The sequence below is a fragment of the Pararge aegeria genome, chromosome 19 (assembly GCF_905163445.1).
Source record: "Pararge aegeria chromosome 19, ilParAegt1.1, whole genome shotgun sequence".
In the NCBI taxonomy this organism is placed as follows: domain Eukaryota; kingdom Metazoa; phylum Arthropoda; class Insecta; order Lepidoptera; family Nymphalidae; genus Pararge; species Pararge aegeria.
In genome coordinates, this window is record NC_053198.1 from 4,629,535 (window position 1) to 4,643,603 (window position 14,069).

At 35.2% G+C, this 14,069-nt stretch overlaps 1 protein-coding gene across 1 annotated transcript in view; it reads left to right on the forward strand.

The window, feature by feature from the left end:
* Window positions 1-14,069, forward strand: part of LOC120631869 (dynein beta chain, ciliary-like) — a 46,921-nt gene that overhangs the window by 13,134 nt on the left and 19,718 nt on the right. Inside the window, exons 27-47 of the mRNA XM_039901528.1 lie at window positions 1,205-1,369; window positions 2,027-2,200; window positions 2,429-2,577; window positions 3,119-3,242; window positions 4,184-4,314; window positions 4,464-4,578; window positions 5,244-5,468; window positions 5,887-6,073; window positions 6,458-6,636; window positions 7,137-7,332; window positions 7,531-7,741; window positions 8,393-8,534; window positions 8,868-9,024; window positions 9,545-9,785; window positions 9,937-10,138; window positions 10,639-10,863; window positions 11,257-11,595; window positions 11,982-12,130; window positions 12,425-12,643; window positions 13,071-13,308; window positions 13,626-13,818. Of these exons, the coding sequence (XP_039757462.1) occupies window positions 1,205-1,369; window positions 2,027-2,200; window positions 2,429-2,577; window positions 3,119-3,242; window positions 4,184-4,314; window positions 4,464-4,578; window positions 5,244-5,468; window positions 5,887-6,073; window positions 6,458-6,636; window positions 7,137-7,332; window positions 7,531-7,741; window positions 8,393-8,534; window positions 8,868-9,024; window positions 9,545-9,785; window positions 9,937-10,138; window positions 10,639-10,863; window positions 11,257-11,595; window positions 11,982-12,130; window positions 12,425-12,643; window positions 13,071-13,308; window positions 13,626-13,818 (3,961 nt within the window). The remainder of the gene's footprint in view (window positions 1-1,204; window positions 1,370-2,026; window positions 2,201-2,428; window positions 2,578-3,118; window positions 3,243-4,183; window positions 4,315-4,463; window positions 4,579-5,243; window positions 5,469-5,886; window positions 6,074-6,457; window positions 6,637-7,136; window positions 7,333-7,530; window positions 7,742-8,392; window positions 8,535-8,867; window positions 9,025-9,544; window positions 9,786-9,936; window positions 10,139-10,638; window positions 10,864-11,256; window positions 11,596-11,981; window positions 12,131-12,424; window positions 12,644-13,070; window positions 13,309-13,625; window positions 13,819-14,069) is intronic.

Consider the following 14,069-nt stretch of genomic DNA (forward strand, 5'->3'; position numbering starts at 1 on the left):
GCTTTGTGGGCGAGACAAAGCTGGATTGATACTGGTTTATTCGAATTAAAGATAGCTAATTTCCTGTTATATGGTAGAGGATCTTCATGTATGTTCATGGCCAGTAGTAATCAAATAGCATGAATGAGCCTTTTGGTTTCCTCAAGATTTATATGAAAAAATGGCTTCATTTTAGTTGGCGTTATAATAATTTGAGTCTTTTAAATCTCTTAAACCTTAAGTTATTGTTTTGGAATTTCTATGAAATTAATTTTAGAATATGTTGTTATTAATTATTTAATACTTTATGCTTTCGTTTGGATGATAGAAGTACACTGAATCTCATCAATATTCGGTATATACTTTGGTAAGATTAATCAGAATTGCCATAGTGAATATTATTATTTATTCACATTTGCCTGCCTACACATTGGATAGTTTCATAACACATTTTATTCTTAAAAAAATCCATTGGAAACATTGTAGAAATTTGCATACATAACACTTGATTGCATTTTCTAGTAAACTCTAAGCATACACTTTTTCTATTTATCCTATTATCGCCAAAACACCCAATCATCAATTCATTAGCAAATGCATTTCTTCCTTTTTGCTTCCAGCTATCACTTCATTATCATTCATTATCTTCATCTTCATTAAGTACCTACATAAAAAACTACTACTAATATTTCATTGCTGGGCATATGTTTGCTATCTCTTAGCATAGAAGGATTAAGGGACTCTCTATGCTGCTAAATAATCCTGGACATATGGCAAATTTATATCTTGACTTGATAACCCGGTGAACTTCGTATAACTTACATTACGCCAGCTGAAGCAATCGACGAATTACGAGTTTTCGAGTATCTGTGCGATTTCATTTTTGTACTTATAGATATCGCTACTTCCATCATTTTTTGTTAAAACACGCCAAGGCAGTGGCGTGCATAGATGGTATGCCCAGGGCATGAAGATGATATAAAATTAAAAAATCTCCAATACGAGCTTAAAAACTTAAGGGTAGCCTTTTAAATAACTTACAAAAGCTATCCCCAAGTGTTGTATAATCCGAACTGATGATTTTTTCATTTTAATTTATCTGCCCGCTTAGTGCATACATGCTCGCTTATGCACGCCACTGCTCCAAGTTCACGTTAGTTTTCTTCTCTAGGAGCTCTGGTTACTTTATAAAAAAAATATATAAAAATGGTATTGTGTCAACCAGCTGGATATACTGCCAGAGAAGTGGCGTAATCTCGTGAAGTTGGCGACAGTGATGAAGAACGAGGTGGCACCGATGCAGGCTGCACAAGCTGCCCTCATCGCCAAACGCGTCGCATTAATCAGTCTGCGCATCGCTATGTACAGGGAGCAGTTTGGGTTCAAGGATGTTAGTCTAACTCTAAACATTATTCGTTCCCATTATTAATAATATCAAAATAGTATGTTATAGGTTAACATATTAATATTTATTAACTATAAAATTATAATATTTATTAACATTTAAAATGAATATATTAAGCTTAATTTGGCTGTTACCCGGGAAAACCAGACAAATCTGTTGTACGGTGCAATTTATAATTGCTTCTATCTTCAAATTTCAAACAGTAACAGCGACCTTCCCTTAAACCCTACCTTAAACCGCGTAATTAACTTTGAACGCCGGAAGTGACTGACCCTAAATTTATTTCCATCTGCATTCTTAGAAATTTATGCTGCATTTTGTAAATTATAGTCTGGCTAATGCCAGCAAGGTTACTACTTACATTGCTGAGAAATTGGATATTACAAAAAGTTTTCGGAAATGGAAATAACTTGAAAGTGAAGGGCTTCTTTAGTCTCTTTCGCGACGAGTAGATAGAACATGAAAAACGTATCTAATCTGATTTAGAATTTCTTTTTCCGTATAGTTGTTTCTTCATTTTGCATATTTTTTTCAAATCCTACAGAATAAAACAGTTTTATCTTGACACATTTTACAGCAAAGGAGAAAATCGGCTGCTATTGTTAATTAATTCAATGACAATTGCATTTATTGACTTTATAGCTGTTCTACGAAAGATGCAAGGAGCCTTACAGGCAAATAGACAAAACCCATCGAGAGCTCTTACAATTTGAAGATGTAGTGAAAACTTTGAAGAAATCTAGCAGTTTGTTTGACATACAACCACCTGATGAGAAGAATCTTAAGCAATGTCGACGTGAACTAAAACTTGCGAAAGTAATTATTACAGTTAAAAATTGTTTAAAAAGTTTAATAACGTTTAAATACCTATTAAAAATTTTTGAATTTTTGAAATTACAATTACTAGTAATCGCATAAAACTGTTATTTTATTGTTGAACTTTGTCAATTATTGTTCCTTAGTGCCAAAAATTTGCTCTGTAAGAGTTCCAAGTTTTGATTCAAATTATAAAAGGAAATTTATGCATTTTGTTGTTGATTTTAGCAACTTTGGGATTACTATAATCTCGTTATGGGTACGATAGAATTCTGGAAGAAATCTCCATGGAAGAAGATCGATGCTGATGGCATGGACCAGGAGTGCAAACGTTTTACAAAAGATCTCCGACAATTGGATAAGGAAATGAGAACATGGTATCTAGTCTGTTCAGTACTTCCACTCTTGATGATCCTTACGCAATCACTCTCATTATAAGTTCAACATGTAGCGGTATATCGGTCCTGGAAGGACCTATGGATACAATAGAGGGTATATACCGCTAGATGTTGAACCGACGTATCGCTAGATCTTTTAGCGGTTTCTAGTTCTCTTTATCGTAATATTCAAAAGTGCTGCTTTCATTGAGTTTCTCAGTGCCTCCGAACGCAGAGGTCGGAGGCACTGAGACTCATGAACTTTTGCCCTAAGTATAAGTTTTACTAAAACAGCAGTGTCTTTTGAATTGTTCTAAAGTGTACCAGAGTTTATGGAGGGACTACCGACATAATCAAGCTATATCGAATCACTAAGATTAAATAATAACTTCAGTGTTTAAAATTGCTAGGGCTTATTTAATCGGTAAATAAAATCGGTTAATCAGCTCAGCATGTAACTCAAATTGAACTAATGGACTGCGTATTTAAGTTTCAAATACTGGGAATATGATGTGGTCTTATTTTGAGCAATATATTTTAGGGAGCCATATCTTACCATAGAAGCAACAATAAAGAATTTGATGACTTCATTGCGTGCAGTGACTGATCTGCAGAATCCTGCCATAAAAGACAGACATTGGGTTGAGTTGATGATGGCAACAAAGGTAAGGTTCTCTACTCCAAGCATTATTCTGTGGATTCAAACACGTAAGCGTATTTCCTCGTATCTCCATAATGGATTTACTATGATGATAAAGGCACTCCTTGGTCAAAGTGAGTAAAAAACAATGAAATCTGATCATCCGTTACGTAGCAATGAAGGTAACATTGCAAAATTTTGTATCCAATAGTACTATTATCTTATACATGCACAATAGATTTTGTTAATGATTTCTTATCGTTTTGCATGTAGAAAGCTGCACATTCATTCATCGTGACCATAGAAACAAATCATCGTTGTTCTACGTCATTTTCCATAAAACACAACATACAAAGTTGCGTGTCTTTCACTGAAATATTAGACGACTTTAGGTCGCTAGAAGACTTGGCTAATACATTCGATGAAATTAAAACCATTGGTAAAGAGGAAAAAGAAAAAGAAGGAATTAATACACACTTCACAAGATATCTTCAACTTCAAGACTTCAGGAGACCAAAGTTGCAAGAGTGTACAATGCACCGTACCAACAAGTTTATGAAATTGAACAGATCATACACTTTGCAAGAAATAAAGGACAGTGGACTGCAAATAACGCCTACGATAGGAAAATTGCAATCAACCGCACAAAATCATACTTTCATCCTATCAGAATTCATTTTGTAAATAATTATTGACCAGACGTATTATTTATAGCTATTACGTCCTTAGTTATTAGATTTTAAAATGAAATAAGTAGTTATAGGCCCTGTAAAGCAGTATACTATGTTAAGTGAACAATGGTCAGCTATAAACAACTCAATTAACTAGGTAAGTATGATTAGATTTTTATCTTAATCAAATTGTTTGTTTTTCCACATCATTAATCATTGTATAAATATATCCAAGTAACAAATAATAGGTTTTAGGGCCACATGATGTTTAAGATATTATTCATTATTTTTTTAGGTAAAGTTCAATATTACTGATGATACAACACTAGCAGATTTATTAGCATTGAATCTCCACAAATTCGAGGAAGAAGTCAAGACTATTGTCGATAAATCTGTTAAGGAGGCGGCAATGGATAAAACTCTCAAGTAATGTATTTAAACAGTAAAATAAGTTTATTAAAATACAGGTTACAATCTGTCTACAAATAGAAACAAAATGATAATGAGATGATTATATTGTTTAGTATCTTTTTGGAATAATATATAAATCAAAATTACGCTAATAATTATTTTAGGGAATTGGAGGCAACATGGGCTGTAATGGAATTTGAATATACAACCCACGATAGAACTGGTGCTAAGCTGCCCAAAGCGAGCGAAGAACTAGTTGAGACCCTTGAGGACAATCAGGTATTTTTAATTTCCAAATCACAATGTTCCAGAACTGATTAGTTTTTGTTTTGTTTACCTCCTAGTACATAGATAGATGTTAAACAGCGTCGTTGATATTCATAGCATAAAAATAGCAGTACTAGAGCTTTTGGTTTCGTGGTTACTATACGATCGATGAATTTCCTAACGACAAGGCAATGAAGAAGGCTCCGCTCTCATCTCTCACAAGATAGAAAATTTACTTTATATATTTTTTCACCGAGCAATCTGCTGAGTTTCTTGCCGGCTCTTCTCGGTGGAATCTGCCTTCCGAACCGGTGGTAGAGTCACTACGAACAGACTGACTTGATGTTTCAAAAGTGCTTATAAACTGGGCATACTTGTAATAAATGCATTTTGAATTTTTGAATTTTGAATTTGTGATAGAGCTCGTCCGGGGAAGAACTACCGATATGCTTATTTCTGCTGCCAAGCAGCATTAAGCTTATATTCTTAACAATTATTCATTGTAAAGTCAACATTTTCTAAGGATGCTTCTGTTTCGGAGCGAAACGTGCTTAGAGGGGTATATTGCCCATGATCTGTTTGAGTCGGTGGAGTATAAAGATTGAAGAAATTATAAATTACACCATACAGATTCTCCTGCCTATAATAAATTAAGCTTAATTTTCATAATATCTTAGAACCAAGTCCAAAACATGATGTCATCTAAGTTTATCGCCTTCTACGAGGAAGAAGTGACAGCCTGGCAAAAGAAGCTTGGCACCGCAGACGCCGTTATCGCGATATGGTTCGAAGTTCAACGCAAATGGCAATACCTGGAGAGTATCTTTGTAGGCTCTGATGATATTCGCTCTCAATTGCCTGAAGACTCCAGAAGATTTGATAATGTTGATAAGACTTTTAAGGTAAATAATTTTAAATTTAAACCCACTGAATGTTGTAAATATAAATATAAATTGGGTGTGCATATAGTAGCAATATTAGTAATAATAATAATTGTTTAATTCAGCACAGCACAGTATTTCAAAACGATGTAAAAAATAAGAAAAAAAAACAATTGAAAAAAAAATATACAAATAAAATGAGGACCGATATTCCACAAATATATTAAACAATCAATTAAACATCCTTTTCTTTTGCAAATTGCATGCAAATTTTTTAGAACCTTTACCAGAGTGTTTTAGTTTACTAACTTTAGAGCAAATGGCACATGGTCACGTATATAAAATTTTGATTTCCATATAAAATCTAGGGAGTATAATAGAAAATAAAGTGAAGTAAAATCATATTTAATAAATTTAATAAAACAATATATTTTTCTAGGAACTGTTAAAAGACATAGGAAATACGCCAAATGTCATTCAAGCTACAAATAAACCTGGACTGCTGGACAAGTTAGAAGATCTAATGGCAGCACTAAATCTGTGTGAGAAGGCTCTCAATGATTATTTGGAGACGAAACGCTTGGCGTACCCACGGTTTTACTTCGTGTCCTCGGCTGATTTACTCGGTAAACGTAATTTTCTTTGTTGTCTAAATTTTTGGATACGACAACAGTCAAGCTTAAGATACTTGTTATCATAAAATTAAATCTTACACCTAAAATGAACAATGCGTTAACTATGTTTTATAACTATATTTCACGTAACTTCTTGTGATCAATACGCTTTTTGGTTTGACAAAGGAGTTTTAAAAGCTAACCAATAAATCCTATAACAGTTCATTGCTGGATTAAAGACCTCCCCCATCGGGACGGGTTGCCCATAATCAACGCACTGGGCAGATGGGACGATTGAACGCAACAGATAGTAGTAATCACAGCGTCCTCTGTGCTACAGGACACTGTTGTCCGTTAATCAAATAAACAATAAAGTTAATGTTTATTTTCTTTCAGACATTTTGTCTAATGGAAATAATCCGCCAGCAGTATGTCGGCATTTGTCTAAATTGTACGACAACTTAGCTAAATTAGTGTTCGTTAAGCCGGGAAGCAAACATGCCTTTGAGATGATATCTAAAGAGAATGAAGAACATGTGCCGTTTAAGGCTCCGTGTTGCGATTGTTCCGGTAAGGTAAGTGATTGAACAGAAATCTGCTAAGAAATCTTTTAGGCAGGGGAAGACCTGAATTATTTTTATCTGTGTATGATATGACAGCAACAGGATACGCTGTTCTTAGACTGAGTTTGTTTCTTTGTGTATTGGATCTTAAAGCGGTAATAGCCTAGTGAGTGGGAATTCGGCTTTACTTTCGGGAGCCTCGAGTTCGAACTCGTCGCTTTCATAAGTTGTGTTTCGTAATTTTACAAGTTATGTGCGTTTTAAAAATTAAATATCACATTTTTTTATCGGTTAAGGAAAACAAGAGAACCCTGCAAGCTTGAAAATTCTCCATAATGTCCTAAGTGTTTCCATGTGAAGTCCACCAATCAGCACTTGGCTAACGTGGTGGAGTACGCTCAAGACAGTCTCATTCTGAGAAGAGATCCGTGCTCTGTAGAGGGCTGGTAATAGATTGATGATGATGATGATGATAATGTATTTGATCTCATTAATACAATTTGTGTTTCTAGGTCGAATCGTGGCTAAACCGAGTGACAGATTGCATGCGATACACACTCCGCGATATATTCGAGCACAGCGTAAAGTCTTACGAGGACAAACCTCGTGACGAATGGGTGTTCGATTGGCCAGCTCAGCCTGCGCTGGTTGGTACACAGATCTGGTGGACTACGGAGACTAATCAAGCTTTTGAAAAACTTGAAGAGGGTAAGAGACAATTGTTTCCTTTTACTTTTAATTTTTAATGTAGCGTGTGCTTAGATTGAAGAAAACCTTTTGATGGAATACTAAGCCTCTTTTAGTGTACAGAGCTAATTAAAAGTTTACATACACCAACCTTAAAATTGACTTCGGTTCAGTTTCAAGATATCTTAATTTCAGTAGCTTTGTTTATGTTATGAACAGGTTATGAAGGTGCCCTCAAAGATTACCAGAAGAAACAAATTGCACAGCTCAATGCGTTAATTGTTTTACTACTGGGCGATTTGACTGTCGGTGATAGGCAGAAGATTATGACTATTTGTACCATCGATGTACATTCAAGAGACGTCGTGGCAAAGCTAATTGTCGCTAAAGTGGAAACGAGTGCAGCTTTCCAATGGCAGAGTCAGTTGAGGTAAAGATTGGGTGATAAATAATGCAGGAACTATCATATTCAATACTAAGTAAAACGTCTCAATAAAGATTTGTAGCGTTATAAAAACAACAGAGATATAAAGATTTTTAAGATGTAATTTTAAATCATTTGATAAAACACAAATAAAATGTCATTTAGTAAAAATGAATCCTAGCTAGATCGATTTGTCGCCCCCGAAACCATCTGTAGGTATACTAAATTTCATGAAAATCGTTGGAGCCGATTCCGAGATTCCAATTATATATACAAGAATTGCTCGTTTAAAGATATAAGATAATTCTGGATGAGTGCACACATTATGTTGAGGGATTGCAGTCACCAATGAATTTTAAGGCACTTTAAATAACCTATTTCAAAGCATTTTCAGAATAGGAAGAAGAGGTGAGAGCTACAAAATTTGGATTGCACGTATTCCACAAATTCTAAAAAGTTACCGCAAATGCAATCGCCTTTGAAAACTTAAGTTATTGCTAAGTCTATTTTGGCTTGTTCTCATTCAACAAAGTTATTGACATAAAGGTTTAACATCTGTACATACATACGTAGACTGTATATCTATGTTAAGATGTTTACCAACACACATTCCCCCCATAGTTGTCTTATGACTTTTATACAATTTGTCTTATTTAGGCATCGATGGGATCTTAAGGCGAACAATTGTTTTGCAAATATTTGCGACGCTCAATTCCTCTACGATTATGAATACTTGGGGAACACACCGCGTCTCGTAATCACTCCATTGACAGACAGATGCTATATAACGCTAACACAGGTAATAATATGATATATTAACCAAACTTACTAGGGGAGAAGTGTTGAAACTTCACCGTAAATCAGCCAATCATATCAGGTACCAAGTATGCAAGGTCAAGGTCTTAGTAACGTATCCAGCTCTATTGCTTCCAGTTGCTTTATTGGTAGTTGCAGGATTGATATGTTTTTGCTGTTTAAATATAACAATAACGACTTGTAATTTTGTTTTTGATAATTTTTTAAAAGCTATTTCTGTTTTAACGTAGCATGTTAAAATTATTTGAGGGAAATCGTAAGACGAAACTTTTGTTCTAAAATATAGAAGATATTTATGGGTTTTGGTATATTGTAGAGTCTCCATTTGGTTATGGGCGGAGCTCCCGCTGGACCAGCTGGTACTGGTAAAACGGAAACTACGAAGGATCTGGGAAGGGCTTTGGGTATAATGGTCTATGTGTTTAACTGCTCCGAACAGATGGACTACAAGTCTTGCGGAAATATTTACAAGGGTTCGTATTAATTTTAACCTCATCCGCATAAATAACTATAACTCATTGAAGCTTAGGTGCCCTAATCTTAAGCTTATTATTTAGCAGATGGGCACTTAAACTATTTTTTCTAGCAATATAGCTTTAAAATATTTGTATCTAGTCAGCATGGAGTGTGATAGTAAAAAAATAAAAGCGGTCAATTGAAGTGCTCTATTTCTTCAGATATTATTCATTAACGAATCTATGCGTTCGTCGTCTCTACACCTTAGTTGTAAGCCCATTGGCGTAGGTAGTTGCCTCTTAAACTTGTGATTTTCTTCTGGACATTGTCGATATGTGACTCGATATCATCACCAACATGTACATTGTACAGCTTCACGTACCTGGGAGTCAAGAATAATCGTAATTTGATCGAGCCATCGCATTGGTCTACCTTGTCTACCACTTGCAAACCAGCTACAGTTAAGAATTATTAGTAATAGTAATAACGTTTATCGCTGCACTCAACGAACTTTACCAGCGTTTTCAAATTTCGCAGGACTTGCTCAAACTGGCGCATGGGGTTGCTTTGATGAGTTCAATAGAATATCTGTTGAAGTGTTATCTGTCGTGTCAGTTCAAGTTAAGAGTGTCCTTGACGCTATTAAGGCTAAGAAGAAGAAGTTTGATTTTATGGGAGAATTTATTTCTCTCATTCCAACAATCGGTATGTTCATCACCATGAATCCCGGATACGCAGGGAGAACAGAGTTACCTGAAAACTTAAAGGCTCTTTTCAGGTAAGTTATTCTAACTCTACTCCACGTCCTCCAAATATCACAATAAGGAGCGTGTGTTATTCAGATTTGTTGATGCTTCACTGTAAGTTCTTGATTTAAATAGGCAATCCCGGAAGGAATTCGGCAAATAATTACTTTATTTTGTCACCAGACCATGTGCAATGGTAGTGCCAGATTTCGAATTGATTTGTGAAATCATGTTGGTAGCAGAAGGCTTCCAGGATGCCCGTCTCCTGGCGCGAAAGTTCATTACGCTTTACACTCTATGTAAGGAACTGCTGTCCAAGCAAGATCATTATGATTGGGGTTTGAGAGCGATCAAATCTGTACTCGTCGTGGCTGGCTCTTTAAAGGTAGTGTTTTTTTTAATTCATTGACAAGTTTTCCTTTGATACCAACTAAATGTTAGTGATGATGCAATTTAAGATGTAAGTACGTCCGTACCTTGAGGGGCATCGGTCTATTAAACCTAATTTCTACTTGGTTACCACACGGCGTAGTTTCGATATGAAGTGTTAGTTATACAATCTAATCAATAATCTTGTTTAAGGACAATCCTATTGTCAGTGTATGCGTGTCAGTTTTTTTCGTCTTCTGTAGAGCACTATGCGCATAACGAGGCAATTAAGTTTACGAATTGTATGATCGTGTCGTCCTATTGTATTAGATGTGACAAGCAAACGAGTAAGCATAAATATTTTGTAGCATGCTTTTTGGTGTTACTGGTTTCTATGTGACGAGCTTGTTGACTTGATGCAGATGGTTTATGCTGACACTCTTTTAAAGTAATACTTATATGGAACTGTTTGTTTGCGCGACCAAAAAAAAAATATTACTCTTGGATTTGTCTTAGAGAGGAGATCGTTTGAGACCAGAAGATCAAGTGTTGATGAGAGCCTTGAGAGATTTCAACATCCCCAAAATAGTAACAGATGATACGCCAGTGTTTATGGGTTTGATCGGTGATTTGTTCCCTGCCCTGGACGTACCGAGGAAGCGAGATTTCGATTTTGAAAAGCGACTTGTAGAAGGCGCTATATCTATGAAACTTCAGCCCGAACCAGGTTTCATTTTAAAGGTAAGATATTAAAGGCTTTAGATTTAAAATAAAAGCTTGTAATCAAAGAATACTTAATCGTTAAAGGCATTTAAGAAAACAGATTTTCTTTTTCTTTATGTATGAGTTTGAAATGATTTAAAAAGGAGACAACATATGTTATGCAAAATTAAAATTCCAAATTGACAAACTAAAAATCATTTACTTTTTGCTGGTTAACATACTGAAAAGTCGTTTTTTACTCCTGTCGTGTGTTAAATGGATTTGATAATTGCACTATATCGTGTTGTCTTAGTCCTACAATAACATCTAAATTAATGATAGCAGTTAAAATTATAATTAATAAATATAAGTAATAATATAATATAATTAATAATATAATATAATTATAAGAAGTAAAAATAATTCTTCCAGATGGTACAGCTAGTGGAATTATTCGCCGTACGTCACTCTGTATTTATTGATGGTTTCGCGGGCACCGGGAAATCCATGGTCTGGCAGTGCCTCAACAAAACGTACCAAATGTTGAAAATGAAACCGTACTATAACGACCTTGATCCGAAAGCAGTTACCAATGACGAGTTATTTGGTATTATTAACCCAGCAACTAGGGAATGGAAGGACGGACTGTTTTCAACAATAATGCGGGATATGGCAAATATGCCAGGCGATGGTCCTAAGTGGATAGTGCTTGATGGGGATATTGATCCAATGTGGATCGAGAGCTTGAACACTTTGATGGATGACAATAAGGTTAAACAAATCTTATTTTACCTATATTAAATTTATTACATGTTTAAATTATTGTATCCGTCGCTTCGTACGATAAAGATAGGACACAAAATTAAAAAAATAATCTTGACCTAAAACTGAGGGTACAACCAAACACACTACAATCGAAATATTTGTCCCTGACATTATTTGTCTCAAAGAGAAAATTCCATGCGCTTCCCTCTTGTTTATAAGTTAATTGATTCTGGATGTTGGTTATTAGCTATTATATCATTTGGGTCAGAGAAAGTAGTTTTTGGAAATTGTGTAATTACTTCCTTAAAACATTGCAATGTTTTATACATATGCGTTTGAAGATAGCGCGAGTCCATTAATTTGGAGATAAAAATCTCTGTTCCTAATTATAGGTACTAACGTTAGCCAGTAATGAACGTATAGCCTTAACTAAATCAATGAGATTACTGTTTGAGATAGCTACACTTAGAACTGCTACGCCTGCTACAGTGTCTCGTGCTGGAATCTTGTATATAAATCCTCAAGATTTAGGATGGAATCCGTAAGTGTTTACGTTTGCTTTAAAGAAAAAAATAGTAAATCTTAAAAATTAGATGTTAGATATTTAAGCATGTTTATTTTAGTTAATTGATGTTTTAATTGTCAGGTTTAAGTAACATTTGGCGGATTAGAGTATACTGGGACAATGACCTTCGTAGACGCAAAGTTATAATATAAAATGATAAATATGATAAGACAACTGCATGTTATTTAATTGTTTGCTATTTTGCGAGGGCTTTTTTTTTAGTGAACTTACTTAAGACCCTTTGTATTTTTTGTATACGATTTTTTGCAGATTTGTTGCATCATGGATTGATACAACTCGTGATGATGAATCAGAAAAGGCAATGCTAACAGTTATGTTCGACAAGTACATTCCATCCCTATTGGAATCTTGTAAAAAGTATAAACGAATAACGCCACTGAGCGAATTGCAACAGATACAGCTGACGTGCTATTTGTTGGAGTGCTTCCTTAATAAAAATTTACTACCCAGTGATTGTCCAAAGGAATGGTGAGAGAAACATAACTTTATTTCATAAAGTTAGTTCTTCCGTGTGGTGACGGCAGAGGAGAATGCAGTTGTCACCAACCTTCCTCTTCCCGCCGTTGTCATACGAGGTCTAAGGGAATATGACGGAGAATGGGCAGCAGCGTCCTCTGTGCAACTACTACCATCTACTGCGATCATCAACCTTTCTACCCAGCGTGGTGATTATAGGCCTCTATTATAGATATAACCTCCTGTTGGGTTAGTTTTTGGGTTCTTTAAACGAAAACAATATAAAAAATATATTTTATGAAGTGAATAGAGAGAAAACAAGCCGTTAAAAACGTAATGTTTTCGCATGTTACAAATATGTAGTAATCAGTATTATGTAATGCCACACAATGTTTATTTCTAAGATACTCATCGACTGACAATTCTTTCACTCCCATAGGTATGAGACCTACTTCGTCTTTTGCGTTGTCTGGGGCTTTGGGTCAGGGCTCTTCCAGGATCAACTAGTCGATTGGCGAAATGAGTTTAGCAAATGGTTCTGCAATGAGTTTAAACAAATAAAGTTTCCATCGACCGGAAATGTCTTTGGTTTTTTCATAGATCCAGAAACCAAAAAGTTTTTGCCGTGGGCTGAAAGGGTTGAGGCTTTTGAACTAGACCCAGATATACCACTTCAGGTGAGATATATTAATATTTCACTCGTTCTAAAGATACGAGTAAAACTCCATAATACGCTTACTCACATCTTAAAGTTAAACGAAGGCTACTTTGGCGTTCATATTCGTAACAGAATTGAATTGATATTCTACAAAATATATACGCTTTGATATCTTATTTTTAAGACATTTCCATAGTCAATGTTTCGCATTCTAACGGTATCAATTTATGTTGTTTGTATTGGTTTAAAATTGTAAATAGCTGCGATGCGTTCTGGGATTTTTAATTTCGTTAATAATAATGCCATCGTATTTGTAACAAACCTTGCCTTTTTCAGTCATGTCTAGTATCAACGTCTGAGACAACTCGAATCCGATTCTTCATGGACTTGCTGATCGCTAAGCAGAAACCAGTGATGCTTGTGGGCAGTGCCGGTAGCGGCAAAACGGTCAGCGTAGCGGCTAAACTCAACTCCCTGTCCGATAACTACGCCATAACCAATGTACCTCTGAACTTTTACACTACTTCAGGTCAACCAAAATTCCTTATTAATAAAATTGCTGTATACCTGAATACACGAATCCCTCGCCCAACGAATAAAACAACACTGCAAAATGAATGGATCTAGTACATTGTAATTAATTCCTTTACTTAAAAAATTAGTCTGATGATAAAATCATATCCAAGTTATAAACATTACAGGGTATCTACAATTAACTAAATACAGTACCTATGTACAGTCCGATTTCATACTTTATGTCTTCTTGAACTTTGTGCGTTT